This window comes from Pteropus medius, unplaced genomic scaffold, assembly GCF_902729225.1.
Source record: "Pteropus medius unplaced genomic scaffold, Ma_sr-lr_union100, whole genome shotgun sequence".
Lineage (NCBI taxonomy): Eukaryota > Metazoa > Chordata > Mammalia > Chiroptera > Pteropodidae > Pteropus > Pteropus medius.
Genome location: NW_024348533.1, coordinates 5,240,464 through 5,263,237, shown reverse-complemented (window position 1 = coordinate 5,263,237; position 22,774 = coordinate 5,240,464). Strand labels below are relative to the sequence as shown.

At 38.9% G+C, this 22,774-nt stretch overlaps 1 protein-coding gene across 5 annotated transcripts in view; it reads right to left on the bottom strand.

Moving 5' to 3' along the window:
• The window catches only part of RNF130 (ring finger protein 130), a 110,621-nt gene that overhangs the window by 69,925 nt on the left and 17,922 nt on the right, over positions 1-22,774 (bottom strand). For all 5 annotated transcript variants that reach the window (XM_039880233.1, XM_039880231.1, XM_039880232.1 and 2 more), the window contains exon 2: positions 10,738-10,932. In XM_039880233.1, the coding sequence (XP_039736167.1) occupies positions 10,738-10,932 (195 nt within the window). The remainder of the gene's footprint in view (positions 1-10,737; positions 10,933-22,774) is intronic.

The following is a 22,774-nucleotide window of genomic DNA, read 5'->3' as shown; positions in this document are numbered from 1 at the left end:
AAAATCCCCAAAGTATGGGGTTTGGAGAGTTTCGGGTTGGTGAACACATGGAGGTGTTAGGAGGGTGAGGTACCAGAGAGTGCTTTCCCTACACCTTGTCCATCTCGCTGTTTATCTGTATCCTTTATTATATCTTTTATAATAAATCAGTAAATGTTTCCCCAAGTTCTGTGGGCCATTCTAACAAAATCTGGAACTCAAGGAGGGGGTTGTGGAACCCTGATTTGTAGTCAGTTGATCAGAAGTACAGGTGACTCGTGATTGGCTTCTGAATGGGGAGGGTGGACCTTGTGGAACTGAGCCCTTAATCTGTAGGAGCTGATGCTGTCTCCAGGCAGATAGTGTCAAAACTGAATTATAGGACACTCAGCTGGTGCTGCTGAGAATTGCTTGGTATGGGGAATCCCCCGCCCCATTTGGTGACCAGAAGCGTTAGAAGCAAGGTGCCTTGTGTGAGTGGTAGAGGAGACATACACAGTGCTGCTTTTTCCTTCACACCTGCTCCTGAATAGAAAACTGCATCTACCCTCAAAGGGCAAAGGAGACTCTTACAGGGACCAGAGAGAGGAGCCAGACACAGGCAGTTTCACTAGGCCAGTACAAGGGAGACCAGGCTATGACAGGACAGGAGACTAAGACACTGTGGTCAAGCAAAATGAAAATATTTACAGCAGGTCATCAAAATACTAGCGAAGGTTAGGTCGTATATCCCCCAAGAATCTGATAATGGGGCCCCTCCTGAAAGAAAAGCCCCTCCCAGTTCTGGTCACTTTGGGAGAAGTTCATGGACTGCCTCGTTCCTCACTCGTAAAGCCAATCTGGCCTCAAAGACCCCGCTTTAAGGATGCCCCAGACACCAGACTTTTAAAGATTTGCAAAGACTTGGCTCAGCTTCTGCAGGATATTAACAGCGGGGAAGATGTAGTGTCAAGACACAACTAGGGCTGGATTGAGTCGTTAAGGACTAATCAGACAGTAATGATGCAAACATTCAGGGCAAGAGGACACATATTTGGAACACCCGTCACCACTCTCACATCCTAAACCCTTGGCAAACACTACTCATAAATCATGGATATGCCTCAGCATCCCAATCCCTGCTTTCACCTATTTTCTTGAAAACTTTCTCCACTGTTATTCGTTAATGTGAATCTATGCTTCCACTGCTTGAGTCTGGCTACTTTCTCAATTCAATTCAATTCAATTCAATTCAATTCAATTCAATTCAATTCAATTCAATTCAATTCAGTTCAGTTCAGTTCAGTTCTGTTCAGTTCTGTTCCGTTCCGTTCCATTCCATTCCATTCATTTCAATTCTTTTTCCTTTTATTTTGAGAACTTTCAAACCCACAGAATTTCAATAATATATGAACATGTGTGCATTCTTAATTTAAGATTTGTCGACTGGCAACATTTTACCTTTTCTATACATATTTATTTTTGTTGAGCCAATTGAGAGTAAGTTGTAAACATCATGACGTTTCCTCCTTAAATACTTCGGCATTATCTCCTAAGAACAAGGCCACAATTCATTTATCATACTCAAGAAAAAGGACTCCAGCACAACACCGCTCTGCAGTATACAGTCCACACTCACATATCTTGCCTGCTTCTAATAACAGCTTTCAGACTGTTCAGTTTAGTACCCAGCACCCAAACAAATTTTGTGGGCATTGTGCTTACTTAATCTCATTTTGTTGGTCTCCTCAGGTCTAAAGCAGGTCCTCAGTCACTTCTCGTCATTCACAACATACACTTTGTTTTGAAAATGTCCCTTACTCTGCATTTGTCTGATTGTTTCTTCGTGATTAGCACTCCGAAGTGAACATTTCTGGTAGGAAGGCTATGCGGGTGATGCTATTCTTCAAGTGTACCTTAGGAAGCTTGTGCCAGGTTTTACCTTTCCTGGTGATGGCACATTTTATCACTTGACTAATCTACTGTCTTCAGGGTTTCTCCACTGTAAACGAATGCTTCTCTCTTTTTAATAAGCCATGTGTGAGGGAGGGATGCTCTCAGAATATCCAGTTCCCAAATAAGTTTTCATTCAATGCACTCAGCACCCACTGATGCCGCCTGAATCAGATACTATAACAGTATTTGCAAAATGGTGATTTTCTAACGCTATAACTCCTCCTACATTGGGTAAAGTGGCTCTGTAATCAGAGACTTTAACATATTTTTCTACCTTTTTTCTCATAAAAAAATAGAACTGCTGGGTGGGCAATTTTTTCTGTAAAGATGAGCGCCCCCACTCCTGGCAATTCTATTTCTAATGGGGAAAAAAAAGATAAGTGGAAAAATATGGTAATGCTGCTATAATCCAGACTACAAAATCAAAAAGAACCTCACCTCCTTCGGATGCTGAGTCCGAAGGTCTAGGTTCAAACCCCAGCGTGATACCTAACCTCTCTGAACTTCAGTTTCTTCTTTCACGAAATGAGATATTACCTGCAGGACTCATGGGAGATGCTCAGGAAATGCTACAGCTTACTGAGCTAATCCTACTTGTGCTACTATTACTCACAGAGAGTACAGGAAGGCATCCCGGGGAGAAAACCAAAGAGCCTCCACCAAAGAATTCTAGAACTCTTATTCTCCCCCTGGTCCTCCAGCACTCAGGACCCTGCTACCAGCACAACTGGTCTGGCTTCCAGGAGGATTCGTGTCTCAGCTCAGGGAGACCTCCAGTTGGGGAGTATCGGAAATCTACCCCAGCCCAGCCTCCCCTGCCCTGGGAATAAATCTCAAGGAGAGCCCAGCTGATTCTTGAACCCCAGAAAGGCAGAGCCAAGAAGACAGCAAAGGACTTGTGTGAGGCACCAGGCTATAGTGGAGAGAGATGCTTTTCCTGTAAGCGGTTTTTACTTTTTTTTACTGTAAGCTTACCTGTTTTTTAAGAAAACAACATCCCTGTGAAAATCCCACTTAGTAGTGGTCTTATGCCTTAATAGATGAACTTGTCTGTTCACTTCAAATTAACTGCTAAAGTTTTAAGGAATTTTAAAGCTCTCAGATAATCCTAGAAAACTTGCCATAAAGAGTTTGGGGGATGCTGCATTCCCACATTAAGGTGTCTGCAAGGATACCTTCGTAACTTCTGGTAGGTCACTATCAATGGCATCAGTTATTCCTAGAGAATTCAATGGCCTATTTATATGTAAAGCAGAACGTCACATACTTTAAATGAAAGAGATTAAAACTGCTCTAAAGTTCTAGAATGGCTGCTGCTGAGGGAACAGTTAGGTTTAACTCAGGGGTTTTCTGTAATACTATCTCAGTAAAGTTGTACAGATCGGCCAGCCCTGTTCCTGGTGTCTCCATGAGTCTGCTCACTAACAGTCTGAGGCCTCTTCACTCTCCCTCCCACTGACTTAACTGAAGTCCTTCTCAAATGATTATCTGCAACACATTCACTTCTTCAAACCTAGTACTCCTCATTCTTCTCTTCACTGACCCCTTAAAGAACTCAAGAGAAACAAAAAGATATGCAACATTCTTTATTAAATTTGTATGGCGATAATTCTGACAGATGGACATGACAGGTTATATCAGTTATGAATTTCCTGAGATTTGTCTGTGGTTTTTTAAAAAATGCATTTGTCATGTCACTCCTCTGTTTAAAGCCTTTGATGTGTCCCTTCTGTCAGCTAAGTAAAGTTCAAACTCCTTACCCTGATATTCGAGGCATTTGGGAGCCAAATAGGCCTAAAGGTAATTGACAATCATGTGATGGCCGATACTCTTCAATGACCAAATGAAACTGCTGGTCAGAGTGACTGAAACAGTGGCTCATGTGGTCCAAATAGAATGGAGGAGTGAAGTGTGGAGGAGGAGGATGGAGAGAGGGCTCAAGGAACTGGATGCTTCAGTGAAACCAAATGACAGAAGGAGAGGAAGAGAAAGGGAAGAAGCCATTGGTCAGATGACAGGACGCTGGAGTTGAGACTCCACAGTTCTGGGAGACAATGAGGCCCAGGAGAGGAGCTCTGGGACCAGGCTTCTGGCGAGGTGGAATGGTCAAAGGACCCAAAGCAGGAACTTTAGGCTGGGGTGTTCGCGTTCTACATAGAGCCTGAAGTTGGCCGCATGATGGCAGGAGTCAAGGCCTGTGATGACTGTGGAGAAGTGACAGGCAGGGAGTGACTGCGATTTGGAGGAGCACAGAGTGCGGAGCACGTGGATGAAAGGTGACGTTCTATTAGTGTGAAAGTGGGTGGGTCTGAAAGCAGCTGTATGGAATCAAGAAAACACCTCACCACAACACCTAGTCAGTGCACACAAGGACCCACAGGGCTGACTAAATTGTACTTGTGCTGAGGCTTGAACCTGAATCTCCTACCACGAGGATGACATTCGGGAGCTCAACATGTGAGCCACCGAGTGAGTCCAGTCACTTGGTAATTCCTGATGACACAGGGCAGTAGTCTGTCCTCAAAAAGAACAAGGGTCTACTGATCCCTCATTCCTCTTATTTCTTGGGCAGGAAGTTCTTCAGCTGCACTCAAAGGCTCAATGCCCAGCACTCAAATGTCAGCTTCTTTTGTCCTTAAACTACTTCCTGACTGTATGCACTCATTATCTAATTTCTCAGTTTGTTTTTCCACATCATAAAAAGGAAAAGCTGGCAGGAGCAAAGACCTGCATGGAAGAGAAAGCCACTTTCTTCCTTCAGAAAGGTAGGGGGTAATTACGAAGACAAATCACCAGTCAGCAGTCCTAGAATCTTTTAGTTAACAGAGTTCTCAGGGGTCATCTTTGACATAATGCAGGAACCCCCTATAAATTACTGATTCTTTTTAAGTAGCTGCTAGGTAGTTGAGAGTATTAGGTCTTCATTGTAAATAAAATCTTGACTCCTAAAAGCCCATTTACGGCTCTTGGTTCTCCTCTCTGGAGAAGCACCACCCAATAAATAAATTGTATTTCACTTACTGATGGTATAAAATAGCATCAACTATTCGGGTGCATCATTATTGCACATAATGATGAATAAGTCCTGTCAATAAATTGTAAGATGCCACTAAATATGTGAAATACCCCAGCTTCCAGTGGTACTTCCCAGGATCAATGAAAACTCCTTGTCCATACAACAGTCCGTCAGGGAGTCGAAGATGTCTTCTTCCGGAATTCCAACACTTCCCAGAGTCCCAAATTATTCAGTAAAACAAAATTTTTTAAAGACTTTAACATTTACAGAAAAGTTAGAACTATATAAAGACCTCTTTTGCTAAAACTGTTCAAGATTAAGCTACTAGTATGTCTCATCACCCCCAAACACTAGTGTGTATTCTTCTACAAACAAAAAAGATTTATAAACAGAGTATAATCACCAAATCAAGAAATTAACACTGCTGTCTAATCTGAGGGTCCATTCAAGTTTCCCCAGGTCTCCAATAATGTCCTTTATAGCAGTCCACATCAGAGCCATGAGTCGCATTTAGCCGTCAAGTCTCATTAGTTTCCAGCAGTCTGGAACAGTCTCTCAGAATTTCCTTGATGTTCAAGACCTTGACACTTTTGAAGATTATAGCCCAGTTATTCTGTAGCATGCCCTTCACTCTGGATTTCTCTGGTGTCTCCTTGTGGCCAGGTCAGGTCATGTGACATGACACAGGACTGATGCTGTGCCCTACTAGGTGCACTATCAGGCAGTGCATTTTGGGCGTATCCCATGCCTGATGAAGTGTACCTTGATCACCTGGTAAAAGTGCTGTCCTCTGGGCATTTCCACCGTGAACTTACTCTTTTCTCTCTTTGTAATGAATATATATTCTGTGGGGAGGTATTTTGAGACTAAGTAAATCAAACTTTCAATTTACTTTCAGTTTTTAGATCAGTATGAACTTATGGTGCCCGTTTTATTTAATGGCCTGAAATAATTACTATCATTATTCATTTTGATGCTTAAATTCCAAATTGTGTTTGATAAAACACTGTTTACAGACTTTTCCACCTTTTTTGGACATCAGTTTTTCACAGTCTTTATTAAAATAAAATGCTAAAATGAATACAATACTTCTAATTTCAAAAGTAGCATGAGACTGGGAGGTGAACACACAGTGTAAATATTTATATGCCTTACTGTTAAAGTATACAGTGGAAACTTGCTGGATTTCGTTAACCAATGTCACCACTATGCTGTATACCTGAAACTAATATAAAATAATATTGAATTTCAACTGCAACTGAAAATTTAAAAAAAAACCCTAAAAATAAAAAACAAAGTTGACACTATAAATATTACATCGAAAATTTCAGAAGATTCAATGGCCTAAATCCGAAATTTTAAATGTTCAATTACCAAAAATTATCTCAGTGTCTCCCTAATAATTTTGCTTAAAATCTACTGGCTGTGACAAAAATATTCAGAACATTCATTAAATTCAAGAATTAGTCAAAAATACAAAACATAAAATAAAAATCCATGAGTCCATACTGATGTAAGTCAATGACTGAATAAATTCATAAATGAGGAAGAGTGACAGTGCAGATCAATTCCAAGTAAGGTTATGATGCTCTGTCCTCAGGAGGGGAGCCTAATTCCCTGGGCACAGTGACCTCTTTCTTGAGAGTGAGTGTGAGGAGCGTAGAGAAGCCTGACAAACACACCTTAGCCAGGTGACCATTCATGCTGAAAGTATGTATCCTTGATAAAATGTGATGACAGTGGCGCTTCACTTCTGTGGTCTTCCTCCCTAAAACCCATATATCTTCAGTCTAATCATGAGGAAAACATCAAACAAGTTACAACTGAAGGACCTTCTACTATAAAATAGCAGACCTCAAAACTAATCAAGATTATAAAAAACAAGAGAAGTCTGAGAAACTGCCATAGCCCAGAAGAGCCTAAGAAGACACAAGACTGAACATAATGTGGTATCCTGGATGGGATCCTGGTGCAGAAAAAGGACAACAGATAAAAACTAAGGAAATCTGAATAAGGTATAGAATTCAGTTAATGTTTCAATATTGGTTCATTAATTATAACAAATGGACCATACTAATGTAAGATGCTAACAATAGGGGAAACTGGGTACAGAGTCTATGGAAATTCTTTGTACTATCTTTGCAATTTTTCTATTAATATAAAACTGTTATAAATAAAATAAAGTTTATTTTAAAAAGACTCATATAAAAGACAACAACTTCTCATCAGGAAAAAGGAGGCTACAAAACAAACAATTCTAAAGTGCTGAAAGGAGAATACCGTCAACCCAGAATTCTGTACCTATGTCCTTGAAAAATGATGGCAAAAAAAGACATTGTCAGATAAATGAGTGATGAGGGAATTCATCACCAGCAGGACTGCACTGGAAGAAATGAGATATATACAAAAGATCTGAGTTGAAAGGGTAATGACAACAGATGGAACTTAGAACTGTGTAAACTAATAGAGAATTCCAGAAATGTTAATAAGTGAGTAAATATAAAAACCTAACCCAGTCCCCTCACCAATGAGGGATCCCTTTTCATTCCTCCTCTAAAGGTTCCTTAGACTAGAGTTTGACAAAGGGTCTCCACAGGGGCAGAAACGCCCTTCTAGGTTGTGTCTGTCTGGAATCTCCGAGAATGCTTTTCTACTGAAACAAACATGGAGGAGGGGCGCTGGCAGTCAGAGGCATGGGCATGGGAGGCAAACCACTCTGTAATGCAAAGGTCCTGCAGAGCAAAGAATTATCTCGTCCCCAAAAGCCCTTATCTACATCCCTGCAAGAAAACCGTGAATTGAAGAGCATTGCAAGGCACCAATCGAAAGGTAAGGGAACTGATTTCCAAGCCAGTATTCTAAACCCATGTTGCTCCTTTATATTATTTTAGTTTCTTCCTCTTTTGCTGCTGGAGAGGAAAGGATAAGCACAAGAAAGATAAAAAGGAAAACCAAGTGATGAGTTCCAACAGCCTGCCCAGGACTGTACAGAACCTGCAGTATCCAAGCCAGACAGGAAGGCTAACAGAGGAAATAGCTCAAGGGAGGGAGGGAGGGAGGGGTCTCCATTTCCACTTAAGATTCAGAAAAATAAAGGAAAAATTCAGAGCTTATGCAAAAGTTTTAAAACAGAATCACCAGCAGTTATTTTTTTAAAAAAATGTATGGATCACAAAAAGATACAGGAGAAATACTTGCAAATTCAAGGAAAAAGACGTAAAATTTAAACTCTTCTTTCCTGCCACAGTAGTACATTTAGACTGCAGGCTCCATCTTTTCTGAGGTAATTAAATCCATATTCAATTAGAACCTAAAAACTTTAAACAGTAAAACAATAGTATGACTATTATGTTATTCATTTTCTCCATGGGCTTTTCGAATAAAGATAATAGATTTTTATTAAGTGGCCTAAAGTACTGACATTTAAAGGTATTTTACAATGTGTTTGTGATTTATCTGTTTTCATAAAATGTGATTTTTATATTCACAAGGTGAATATCCTACACTTTACAAAATGATATTTTCCTAGTCACTACTAGATAATATTGAGCTATGTAATTTTTTAAGAGAATAAGATGGAAAACAGGGGAAGAGTCATTCAATTTAATTCTGTTCAATCAGACAAAGTAACAATAAGAAGCATCTAATACTGCTGACTGATAAAAAGACAGAAAAGCAACATTATTATTTGGTTATATGTTTATCTAATTTACCTCATCTTCCTTTTAACAATGGAAAGAATATCCAGATTCTCATAATGGATGTACAAACAAAACTATTAGAGATTTTCAATTTGACAATAACTTGACACAGCTTAAGGCTGTTAAACAATAACAGTAAAGTCTATGTCAATTTTTTAAAACCAAGAAAATAAATCCTTAACTTTTAAACAAATGTGCATTATTTTAAACTACCAAAGAGCCATAACTTCCCCTTTATACTACCACATATCCGCTAACTACATTACAAAGAATTCATCCTGCTAACTAGAGGTAACAAATAAAACCACAAATTGAGCGGTCTTTCCTGTCAGTGATGTCACAAACACTGCATTGGGAAAAATGTCCTTCAGTCACCAGATGAAGGGCATCGATTAGAACAAACACAAACAAGCTCTTGGATATTGCTGACAAGGCAAGAAAACAAAATACTTAAACTTAATGATGTTTTAGAATTTTAAAATTAGTTTTAATTTTAAAATTAGTTATATGTCCTAAAGTTGAAAAAAAGCTTAACGAAAATGCAATGCCTTGATTTCGGAGGAGCACATTTTACTTTGCTCCAGGCATTCTGCTGAGCATTGCCCAGAACAGAAAGGTAAGACAAACTTCACTTAAAGACACTTGCGGTACTTTTCCTACTGCCAGTCAAGTATGCAAATAATGACAACATAAAAGGAAAAGGACAATACTGTCGAAGAGGTATGAAAAGGCACTGTGAAGGCTGCAGGGGCCACGGACTATAAATATGCTGAGGCCATGATCTAGAGGTTTTGTTTTCCAACTCTTAGCAGTTGCTATCAGAATGCGCGACACACAGCCTTCTCTACCCAGATGAAGGGTGGATAGAACTGACCTGTGAGCAAGGGAGGCTAAAACGGGTATCTCTAGGTTCACCCCTTGAGATCTGCTGCACGGGTCCTTGCCCCTCATGTGGTCAGTGTTGTCCCCCAGGGAGAGAAGGGCATCTGGAGGCAGAGAGCAGCTGTAAGGTGTCCAAGAGCCAGGAGAGCAAGTGGTTCTCGGCACACAGCTTTCCTGTTGTTGTCCTCCACAACAGGGGTCATCGCCTGCCACAGAAGTAGTGTCAGAAGAAGCCTTCCCACTCAGGAGGTAACGTGGCTATGTCACAGCGGAAGTCAGTGGAAAATCTGGGAATGACACCTACGTTTCCTGTCTTTACTTCCTCGTTTCTCAAAGCCAGATCTGTGGACCAGTGGCATTAGCATCATCCAGAAATTTGTTAAGAATACAGCCGCTCAGGGTGTACCACAGAACGACTGAATCGGCATCTACATTTTAATGAGATTCCCAGGTGATCTATATGCACACTGTTTGAAAAAAAAAGTACTGTATGTCTAGGTGTAAAATTACTAAGCTACAATGTGGGAGTTCTTTAATGATATCATATAGTGCCAAACTCCTCTCCAAAGTATTGTACCAATTTACTTACCTACATTATTCTCTCTAATTTTCTATGTATTTAATTATAACATAAAGCCATTTCCTATTGCTAAAACTGCTCTAAAAATAAAGTCTATTAAAAAACAAAAACAAAAAAGCCCATATCATAGTGCCTGGCATATATACAGTAAGTGTTCAATAAACTGTAAAAATTGTTATTAAAAATTATATTGGAAATATCCTAAATGCTTCCAAAGAAATAAATACTATTGTAATTATGCTAATTACTAAGTCATTTTCATCACTGATCCTGACAAGATAAAAGCATCTTCTCAAATAGGTAAGCCTTGAGAATCCATGATGTACCTGGACGAATGATTGAATGCATTATTTTTCAAAGTTCAAACAAAATGTAGAAATGTAAAATGACTAAGGATTCAATCACAGCCAGTTACTTAGTAAGTGCAAGTTTTACAGGCTCTTATGATCAATTAAGAAAAAGAAAAAAAATTTCAGCTGAAGGGAAAAGACATTCATTTTAACAAGCAAACAGTAATACCAAAAATAAATATAATTAGGGAATTATGATGAAAATGATATGGTTTCAGTGAAGGTGGAATGCCTACTAGAAGGCAATAAAGTCTATGAGGAAAAACATATCTATAACCTCCTTTTCTTGTTTACCTGGATGAGTCATGGTGACTGGCTCCTCCTTGGACTTATTATTGTAGATGACCACAGCGACTGCATTGTGGAAAGCAGCCCGTGATATTTTCTCTTTAAATGTGCAATTTCCCCTCTGCAGCAAGGCAATCCACTGTTTGATATTGGGAGGGACAAAGAATCGTGTTTGAGGATCACAGCCCAGATGATCAGCAACTAAACAGAAAAGAAAAAAAAAATACATTAAATTTTTTCTCAAGTAAAGATAAATAAAAATCAACTCTTGATCAAAGTGCTCAACTGTTCTATAAAGCACATCAAGCAGCTCACTGGCAGGACAGATATGAACACATCCACAAAGGACAGTGCAATGAGTATGAATCCATATCTGTACAGGAAGAGACACTCCTGTAATGCAAATTAAAACAGAGAAAAATTCGGATTAACTTTATAGATAAAAATAAAGAAGACTGTAACATCCAGTGCTGGCTGGTAAAGAGAGGAGGACAAAAAGGCAAAGCCAGAAAACCCCCAGAGACTAATCTACCTTTGACTTCTGCTCACTTGTGTGCACTTACACATTTGTCCACACCCCATCTTCTACCACCTCCATGAAAAGACTGGTTTTGTTTGGAGTAAAGGAAGAAGCCAAACTAACTTTTGGTTCAGTTACCAAGTGGTCTTGTTTGAAATTCAAGCATGCTCAAATTTCTTAGTGTCTAAGGATTTAGAAAAGTTTGCTTTTGGCCTGTTATTTGAAAGTTTAAAGAATCAAAGTAACATAATATTAGAATAGATTATTCCTCTAATTTATATTTATTGGTAAAAAGTACTCAACAGTTCCACATTAGGCTACATACATTAACTTAATGTATCCATCTGTCTAACAGACACACCAAGACTGTCCCCTCAGGACTATAAATTATATGTCCATTGTCCTAGATTTGGGGGAGCAGCTTGTTTCAAATACCCTTAAGTACATTTCAATTTTGGATTCTGCAAATACGGTCATCACAGCTCTGATACCCTTTGCAAATCTTAAGAAGCTGTCCCTGACTGCTCTTCCCATTCCCTATCCTTATATTTATAGCAGGTTAAAATGAAAGGGCGGGCAGTCCAGAAGGGGGAAAAGATGTTACTAAAGGCAAGTGTGGAGACTGCCAGTCCATAGTGCCAGGGGACAGCGGGCCCTATGCCTCCTGGAGTCAGTCACTGCTAGTACTGTGCAGTCTGGGGAGGGAGGAAGGGGAACACAGCACAGAAAGATAACACTGGAAGCAAGTAAGCAATAAAAATATTAAATAACTATTAATCAATAATTAAGTGTGAAAAAAGACACAACTGGTGGGGAAATGTTTGCTTTCCATACCTCTGCTTAGTAAAAATGTTTGCTTTCCACACTGCTTAGTAAAATAAATGAAATGTTTACGTTACTTAAAGAAACTGTAAAATGTAGAGATGTCTCTACAGAGAGATGTTATGTGTATCGTTTCAACTTAAATAACGTCTTTACCCCAATTCTCTATCATGGTGAGGGATAGCTATGAGAGCATATTTGCTCCTAATACATTGTGAATGGGAGATGATTTCATAATCTGTCATGACTGATATTTTCTACAACTATGACTCACCTTAAACACAGAGAAAAAAAGCCTATGTCATGGTTTCAGTAGTCAACTATTGAAAGACACCAGCAAGACATTGTGAAACTCTGAAATCGTGAAGCAGACTGTTTACTTTGAGTAATATCTGTTTCACAGATTATTACACTGCTTTAAAATCTGGGCGTCTGGGTGATGTGTTAGGATAACCTCATTGTCTTGGGAAAACTTCCAATACCACATCCAAACAGGGAGCAAAGAAGAGGTTTTTGGTGTTTCATTTGTGATTTTTCAAAACACGCTGCTGCACAAACCCTGAAGAAAATGCAGAATCAAAAATTGTTTATGGAGATGTGTATATTTGTCTTCTGTGACTCTCCCAACCTCCTTATGATTTCATGCACCATCAGAATGATAAAGAGGAAACAACACAGTTATGGACTACTAAGACCTGGAGGCCAAATTCTAGATCGACTACTTACTAACTGAGCAAATGTCACAGGTTCAATTCTTTCTTCTTCAATTTTACTTATTTATAAAGATTGAGATAAAATTCTTACTTCATAAAAGTTATGTATGTGAAAAAATCTATAATAATGCCTCTACTCCTGGGTGCTTCAAACATTAAATCCTTTCCTTTATGGGTGTCATCCTATCTTCTCCTAGTGACCCAATATGGTGCTACGGGGACTCTGCAGAAGTACATGAAATCCATCCACAGTTTGGCAGCACATCCCCTCGCCCCCACACTCCTCGCTCCTAACAGCTCCTGAGTCATCCTCGCTCCTTATTGCTTTGACAGTGTCACTGTCCACTAACAACAGCAGTTCAGTAAAAGTCACAACATCTAAGACTGAAAAGACCCAGCAAAGGGTGCAACCACATAGCACAACCTCTCTCTTAAAGGAATCCCTGCTCACTAAGAACAGATTCTCTGAACAACTGCATGATGAAGACAAATTACAACAACAGACTGCATGAGTTAAGAATGTCTCTGTTCCCCCAAACTTACCCTAATCATCATCCATAAAAGGTCTCTGAAAACATTTCTTTCAGTAAGAATACAACATACAATGATATGCAAGAATAAGATCCAAATTCCTATTCATGGAAGCAGTTTTTCATTATTCAGAAAAAGAAAATACGGGGTTTTCATGAACACGTAATACTGTAGGATGCTTGTTTTATCTACTAATTCCTTCCCGTAATTAAAAAATAACTTGAACAATAAAAATAATGTTAACAGCTCTAAACTTCCCAAGAGGACTGCTGACTGTGATCAAGTGGCACTACTTCAAACTTTAATACTAGTTATTTTTACTTGAAGTGCTTTATTAAGTAAAGACACAGAATAGCATAAAATATCTACACAATTATGCACCATAAAATCTGTCCAATAGCAATTTTTCTCAAATTTGAAATCATTTTGCCTTTGCTTTTTTGTTTTTTTTTTCACTTGCCAAATTCAGAAGAGGACATCACTTCTGACTTCTCTGCATTTATTAGCAACAGTGTCAGGAAAAACTTATTAGATGTTACCATGATAATGTGAAATTACAGATGACATAAAATATTGTGCTATAATACTTTACAATTTTGTCAATTATACCCCAAATAAAGCTGAAAAATACTATATTTCAGCAAAAATTAACTTCACTTTTTTCCCCCCCATATGCCCTTTCCTGCTGGGTCCAGAAACAGTACAGAGGCTTTCTATTTACTCTTTGTCCAGAAACAATTACGGAACCCTCACCTAAATGAACATTAACTTAGATTTACTAAGTACCACAGAGAAATACAATGGAAACAAACATCGAGGTCTTGAATCTTATTGAACCTCTAAATGCATGCCTGGCACAGAAATTAAATATCAACGAGGTGGTATGAAGTACCAACATGAAAAGTGCTTACTTTAGGAAAGGAAAAGAGCAACAAATAATGCAAAGAAACCTACAAGAAATCCTGGAAAACTGCCCAAGCAAAAAGGGGTGTGTGGGTGTGTGTGTGTGTGTGTGTGCGCGCGCGCGCGCGCGTGCATGTGTGTGTGTGCGCGCACGTGCACGCAAAAGTGAAGAGAATTAGCACATAGAACAAAAATTAATCTCTTCTCTTAAACTCTTGTGAAAACCAAGAAAGATGATAGATAACCAAAGCTATGACACTATAGGATAATCAAGTTCTGAAAAGTTTCACTGTGATAGGAAGGGAGGAAGACTATTCTGGCACAAAGCATATATAAACATCTAAAGGGTTCTATGAGTGAATAAGTAAAAAAATAAAATCTCTTCCCCAACCCAGCAGCCTGAACCTCTCCACTTTGATTCATTTGACTTCATGAGACCTTATCTTTTAAAAATGCAAATTCCACCTAATAAGTAGATGTCACCACATTATCGTGTCTTCCACACCTGGTGAAGCATCAATCTGTGGCCGCGGTCAAAGTCCCGTGGGGCTGAAGCACACAATGGAAGGTTCCTGACTCCTCCGGGCGCGCAGCATACCTGCCTCACTGTGTAGCTGCCATCCTGCATCTCGCTCTCAGAGCTCATGTGTCATCATCCACTTTCCTCTGCCTGAAATGCTACTCCTACCACTCCTTTGCCGAACATCGCCTATGCTTCAGGATTCTGCTCATGTACCTTCTCCGAGGCCTTCCTGGCCTCCTAAGGTGCTGCATTCATGTCTCCATGGCGCCCGAGATTAAATCCATTTTAGCATCTATCATACTGAATTAGAAACTGGCTGTTTATTCTGAGCATCTCCTAGGTGTGAGATCTAGCATCTCTTCCAACTTGTCTGCAACAGAGTAGAAGCTTAATTTACTGAAAGGAGGAAAGGAAGAATGACAGATTAAGCAGGAACGGATACAAGGAAAAAGCTTGTGCCAAAACCTTTGTTTCATGTGGGGATGTTCTGACTTGGGCAATGTTCTATCAGCTGTTCTCTACAAAAGTAGTAAAAACAAAAACAAGCCTAACTAGTCACCCTGGATTCAGATACTGCTACTATCAGGTATGTTCTGGTTATTTGCTTTCCTACATTATTTGTATTTCTACGTTAGATTAGAATCTCTTTCATCTTTAGGTTTCCTGGCTACCTTATCTTTCCTTATTTTCCCTTTGTTAAACTCTTTTTTGATTTGAAGGAGAAAATACAGTTCTTTATTTTTGTTCTCAATCTCTTTACTTTTAATGTTCAGTTACTGGACTTAAATGTCCAGCTTTCATCCCTTCATTCACTTCATAGATATAACTTATTCTCTTACTATTTCTCCACTTTTACTTAAATCTATTTCTTTTTTTCCTTATCTTCACTGTTTGTTTAGTCTTATTGAAAATGTTTATTCTTCCTTTATTTGTAAATTTCAATTTTTTTTTTTCTCTTGACCTTTTTTGTATCTACTTTATTCCTATAATTGTTTTACCTACTACCCGCCAACTTCTATTACAGCTTCTTTTTTTGGTAGGATTTGTTATCATAACAGCCAGCAGAAACTATATGGACCTTAGCCCATCTTGACTTCTCAGGGACCCTATATTAATGGCCATTCCCTCTTTTTCTCTTTCCTCTCATTTAAACCTGCTAGCCCCTTCAGCAGAGGGAGAGCAAGAAGGGGTGGAGGGGGAGGAGCAGGGGAAGAGAAGAAAATAGACATCTCAAATGACTCCTGTTTCCTGCCACTGTTTTCAAGAGTTGCTTGCACCACTGTGGGCATCTCCCCGGTGCTCACTCATTCCTCAGCACTCTTTCAACTCTGCATCCTGCCACTCCACTGAGAGTGCTCTGACTGAAAGGTACCAAGGACCTGGCGTTGCTAAATCCCAGGACATTTTGTCCTCCTCCAAATTGACCTCTCGGCAATGTCTGTCCTAGTTGAGCTCCCAGGGCCCTTCTCCCTTGGGCTTTCCTCCCCTCCCGCTTCCTAGCCTTCACTACGACTTCCTCCCTCCACCTTCACCTTCATAGCTGTTGTCCCTGAGCACACAGACCCCTCAGACACAAGTTTAGGACTCTCCAGGGCCAGAATTCCCTTTCTGTTGATGGCACACTCTTTTTCTTACTGGAACAAGGATGCTCACTAACATTTCATGCTAATCAGCCCTTTTCTGAGAAACAATTTTTCATTTTTTACTTAATAAATCACAGTTTCCAATATGTACAATTAAATAAGGTCAATAGCGTGCTAAGAATCAGGAGAGGAATAATATGGAAAATTGAACAAAGAAAAGGGATCCATTTCCTCCCACTCCAAGCAGAAGCTGGTCTTGCCCCTGATGAGCTAACAGGCATTCTCCAACGTCTCTGCAGGCTCACACGGAGGGAGTTATGGGAGGGGGTCTCTGCAGGCAGGTGTATGGCCTGTTACTCTAATTTGTTTCTCACTTCTGGGCAGGGCCATGGGATCTCCTTGAGGTCTGGAGTGGACTGTTATTTGTCCAAAAAAAACAAAAACGAAAGAAGAAACAAAACAAAAATGAAAATGGAATGCTTATTTAACATTGGCACCTACAGATCACCTCTACACAGCCATATGCTTTTAAGTGACACCTACTTGAGCCCCAGCTCCAGGGAGGAGGGAGGAAGGCAGCCAATCTAAGATGAGCCACACAGAAGTTGAAGAATTTTAATTAACATTTAAAGGAGAGGCCTTTGCTGTTTTCTATGGGGTGTAAATAAGGAAACATGTGACTCCAGTTGTTGCTGGTAGCCATTTTATGATCATGAGGGGACACTCTTAGGATGAAGTTAAAGCTATGATGGCAAAGAGGAGAGACCAAAGGGAACAATATCCCCCTGACATTGCTGAATGCAGAATCCCTGAACCCTGAAAGCGGCCTCTTGGAGCTTCTAGTCCCGAGACAAAGCAAACTCCCTCCTTATGTGCAAGCAGTCTAAGTGAGGATTTGTCACGTGGAACACCCGTGCTTTTGTGGGAATCAGGCAGCAATAGTCAGGACTGGGCTTTCTCCTTGCCAGTGGTGCTTACTCCACCAGGACCCACAGGCAACTCCAGCCTACCGAGGAGGTCAGCCGTAAGGAGGAAGCTCCCCTGGAGATACCCTCTGGCGTGGAGGGTGACTCTGCCGGCTGAGAGCTCCCCTGGAAGACTAAGGGTTCCCGAAAGGGCTCACTGGGTGGGATCCATGAGGCCAGTGGAATCTGGATGAAGGGAAATCATCTTTATTTTCACTAAGCTCTAACTGAAATCTAGCATTTTCTTTATCTATGAATACAAACAATAAAATATCTACAACTCCATAACCAACAGCAATTAAATTCCTGCAGATATTGCAAAATACTGGCAATTAAAGTTATTAGACCCATGACTAGAGCTAGTTACTTCATATGTTAATAAAGAAGCATATATACTATGTCACGAACATTTTAAATACATTGATACTGTGTTTCACTATACTTGGTTTCCTTTAATCTCCTTTACTTTTGTACTTATCACTATTCTGAGAAGTAGCCCACAGGTTTCTTTTTCACTAGACTGCAAAAGGAGTCTCAATGGCTAGGTAAACTTTAGTCAATTTGTATTATTCATATGATGCACTTGGATCCATTTCTATTACTTTGCTCTCATTTACCCTCCTATTCCTAAGCTTCTTTATATTGTCCCCCTTCTCTGCTTCTGAATGCACTGATCACATTTTTATTTTCCCCTTTTCTTCCATCTATATAATCAAGTTCTATTTTTAGTGGTTACCCTTAAAATGTTAACCTGAACACCTGATAAAAAGTTTATGTTTAACCAATATCTCTATTCTCTTCCCAAGTACCACAGGGCTCTTAAAATATGTATTGGTTTCATAAGGCTGTTGTAACAAAATTCTACAAATCTAGGGGCTTACAAAATAGAAACATTTTCTCTCAGTTCTGAAGGATGGAAGTCTGAAAGCCAGGTGCTGCCAGGGCCAGGCTCCCTTCAAAGGCCCTAGTAGTGAATCTTTGTCTCTTCCAGCTTCTGGTGGCTCCAGGTGACCTTGACTTGTGGCTGCATCACTCCAACCTCTGCCCCTGTCTTCACATGGCCTTCTCTGTTTGTCTTCACTTGCGTCTTTTACAAAGACACTTATTATTGGATTTAGGGTCTACCTGGGTAATCTAAGATGATCTCACTTCAGGATTTATTAATTTAATTAAATCTATAAGACCCTTTTTCTAAGTAAGGTTTTCACATTCATAGGTTCTGAGAATTAGCACATGGACACATCTTGTGGTATGCCACCATTCAATCCACTATAGACCCAACTCCAACCACCCTTTTCCATCTTACGTGTAATTGCCAGTGTTCAGTTCTACCTTGCTTTAACTATCCCCTCACTAATAGTTAAAGTTTCCTACAGCAAATGCTTTATTTACAGATGCTTGTCAGTCCTTATATTAATCAGGGTTCTCCAGAGAAACAGACCAACATGGTGTGTGTGCGTGAGTGCACACATGTGCTCACATAAAGAGATTTATTATAAGGACTTGGCTCACATGGTATGGAGGCTGACCATCCCATGATCTGCAGGGTAATTCAGCAAGATGGAGAGTTGACAGTGCAGTTCCAGCCCAAAGGCTGGCTTACTTGAGACCAAGAAGAGCCGATGTTTCAGTTCGAGTCTGAAATCATGGAAAAGCTAATGTTCCAGTTTGAAGACAGTCAAGCAGGAGGAATTTGTTTATGTGGAGGAGAATCAGACCTTTTGTTTTACTTAGGCATTCAAGTGATTGGATGAGACCCACCCATATTTGGGAGGGCAATCTGCTTGAAACTGCTTTATTCAGTCTAACAATTTTAATGTTAATCGCATCAAAAATACCCTTACAGAAATATCCGGAATGTATGAGCAAATATCTGGGCATCCTGTGGCCCAGTCAAGGTGACACATAAAATTAACCATTACAGTCCTGCTCACATCTCACTTTTCCTTCTGTGTTTCATTTCCTTCCTTATTCTACATCCTTTAGAGCAGCGGTCCCCAACCTTTTTGGCACCAGACCCCGGTGCTCCTATGAGAATCTAATGCCTGATGATCTAAGGTGGAGCTGAGGCGGTGATGCTAGTGCTGGGCGGGGGGTGTGGGGTACTGAAAATACAAATGAAGCTTCGCTTGCTTGCCCACTCCTCACCTCCTGTTGTGCAGTCCGGTTCCTAACACTGTGGCTCAGAGGTTGGGGACCCCTGCTTTAGAAGTTCTTTCAGGATCTAAGGTGGCAAACACTTTTTAGGGTAAGCTTGTCTTTCTACATCTGAAAACATCTTTCGTTTGCCCTCATCCTTGAATGACAGCTTAATCAGGTAAAATATTCTGGATTGTTATTTTTCTCCCAGCACTTTCAAGATATCATTCCATTGTCTTCTGCTTCTTATGTTGAGAAAAAGGCTGAACAAAATAGTTTAATTGTGTAGGCTCGTAAATGTTACTGTGTATCTATTTTTTACTTTTGAAGCTATTATTTTTAAAAAGCAAAATAAATGTTTTAAAATTTTTCTAACTGGCAATTTTTTACTTCTTTGGTTATAGTGTAAAGAAACATATTTTTATAATAAATTTTATCTTTTCATACAGACTTTTTTAGAAGAAGGCAACAATAAAATATCTTCTGCACACCTAGAGTTCTGGATATATCAATCAACATTGCAAGAAGGGTCATACATAGCTGAACTGTCAGCAAGTTTGTCAACACACATCCATTATCATTTGTCTTCTATACTTAGTTACTGTATATCTCAAATGGATTTTGATTATTTTTCACATCCTTAGAACTTAAATACATCTGTTGGATGTTCTCCATGACATAATAAAAAGCATTTTAAGAGTGATTTTAAATGATGGCTAATACAAATCACTGTACTTGAAAAGTCTTGTTCAAAAATAATTTGTTACAATTGATAAAACATACTTCATGCAAGAGGGATGCTATAAATCAAAATAACTAAAAATCACAGGTGGGTCCTACATGGTATCACAGTACAACATAAGTATGAATTATTTAACCCACATCACACCTCACTCCACAAAAGCATTAAGAATCAAGTACAACTTTCTGAGGCTCTCTTTTCTGCTGGGTCCTACCCATCACAGTTTTCCACTTTTCGAACTATTCTTTGTCACTTTTCCACTACTGGCCTCTTGGAGGTGTTCACCAAAGCTCTGCCTCAGGCTGTCTTTTCTCAGTGGGTAATCTCATCCATTCCCATGGTTTTGACTATCACCTAGATGTAGATACTGTCTAAATCTAAATCTCTCTGTTGAGGTTTAGTCTTTAATTTTCAACCGCTTGCTAGGTATTTCTCCATAAATAGCGTGTATCTCAAACTCATTATCTTCTTCCCTCATATATGATCTTCTCATGTGGAATTCCTGAGTGACAGCACAGTGATTTATCTAAACACATAAGACTGAAATCTCTGTTGAAAAACAAGGAAGTGGCTATGAACAGAACAAGCTTAGTCAATAGTATTCCGTTTTCTTGGCTGCCACCAAGAGCTCACCGAGGTAGAGCAAAGCCACTGACTATAACTCAACATTGCTGATGCACAGAAAGAAGTAAAAACACTATCAAGGACCCAGAGGAGTATCTGAAGGCATTACTTTTCCTCTACCTTGAGGTATAGTTAACAAATATTAAAGTGTCCATAATGATTTGACATATCTATATGCTTTGAAATGATTACCACAATCAAGCTAATATATTCATCACCTAATATACTTTTTTTTTTTTTAAGGTAAGAACACTTAAGGTCTACTCTCTTAGCAAATTTCAAGTATACAATACAGTATTATTAACTATAGTTACTATGCTGTACAAAAGATCCCCAGAACTTATTCATCTTATAACCAAAAGTTTGCAACATCGAAAGGCATTTTAAATTCTTGGGCAAAAAAGTAAAAGATGTGAGAATACTCCTATTTTGTTTTATTTATCATTTCTTTCTTCCAGAATTAGTACTTCCAGTACTAATGACTGTGACATGATGACAGTGTTGACTAAGACTGAGTTATCTGGAACATAATATCAAATAAAGAATGACAGATTCAACAATACATTACAGGGATCCTACACCATTACCAAATGAGATTTATTCCAGGGATGCAAGGATGGTTCAACATCTGCAAATCAACCTGATACATTACATTAACAAAATGAAAGATAAAAATCATATGATCATATCAACAGATAGATGCAGAAAAAGTACTTGACAAGATTCAACACCCACTTATAAACACTCTCAACAAAGTGTGTAGAGAGAATACCTCAACATAATAAAGGCTATATATGAGAAACTGAAAGCTTTTCCTCTAAGATCAGAAACAAGACAAGGATGTTCACTTTCATCACTCTCATTCAATACGATATTAGAAGTCCTAGACACAGCAATTAAGCAAAACAAAGAAATAAAAGGCATCCAAATCTGAAAGGAAGAAGTAAAATGTCTGAAAATGACATATTATATATAGAAAACTCTAAAGACTCCACCAAAAAAATGTTAGAATAAATGAATTTGGTAAAGCTGCAGGATACAAAATCAATATGTAAAAAGCTGTTGTATTTCTATACATTAAGAACAAACTATCTGAAAACCTCATTTACGACTGCATCACAAAGAATAAAAAACCTTAGAATAAATTTAACCAGTGTACAAGAAGACCTGTACACTGGAAAACTCATAAGACATTAAGATAAAAATTGAAAATGACACAAATAAAGATATTCTGTGCTCATGGATTGGAAGAATTAATATTTAAAAGGTCATTACTACCCAAAGCAATTTATAGATTCAGTGCAATCCCTATAAAAATTCCAACAGCATATTTCACAGAAATAGAACAAATAATGCTAAAATTCGTATGGAACCACAAAATACCCTGAATAGCCAAAGCAATGTTAAAAAAGAAGAACAAAGCTATAGGCATCATGCTTCCTGATTTCAAACTATATTACATTAAACAGTATGGTACGGGCATAAAAAGAGATACACACAGAGATCAATGGAACAGAATAGAGAAGCCAGAAATACACCCACACATATATAGTCAATTAACTTATGACAAAGAAGCCAAGAATATATAATAGGGGGAGGACAGTTTCTTCAATAAATGGTTCTGGGAAAACTGGACAGCCACATGTAGAAGAATAAAACTGGACCACTATCTTATACCACACACAAAAATCAACTGAAAATTAAAGATTTGAATGTAAGACCTGAAACCATAAAAACAGAAGAATACATAGGCAGTAAACTCCTTGACATCAAACTTGGCAATAATTTTTGGATTTGGCAACAAAAGCAAAAATATACGAGTGGGACTACATCAAACTAGAAAGTTTCTGCCCAGCAAAGGATACAATCAACAAAATGAAAAGGCAACCTAATGAATGGGAGAAAATCTCCAATTCATATATTTGGTAAGGGCTTAATATGCAAAATATATAAAGAACACATAGAACAATAGGAAAAA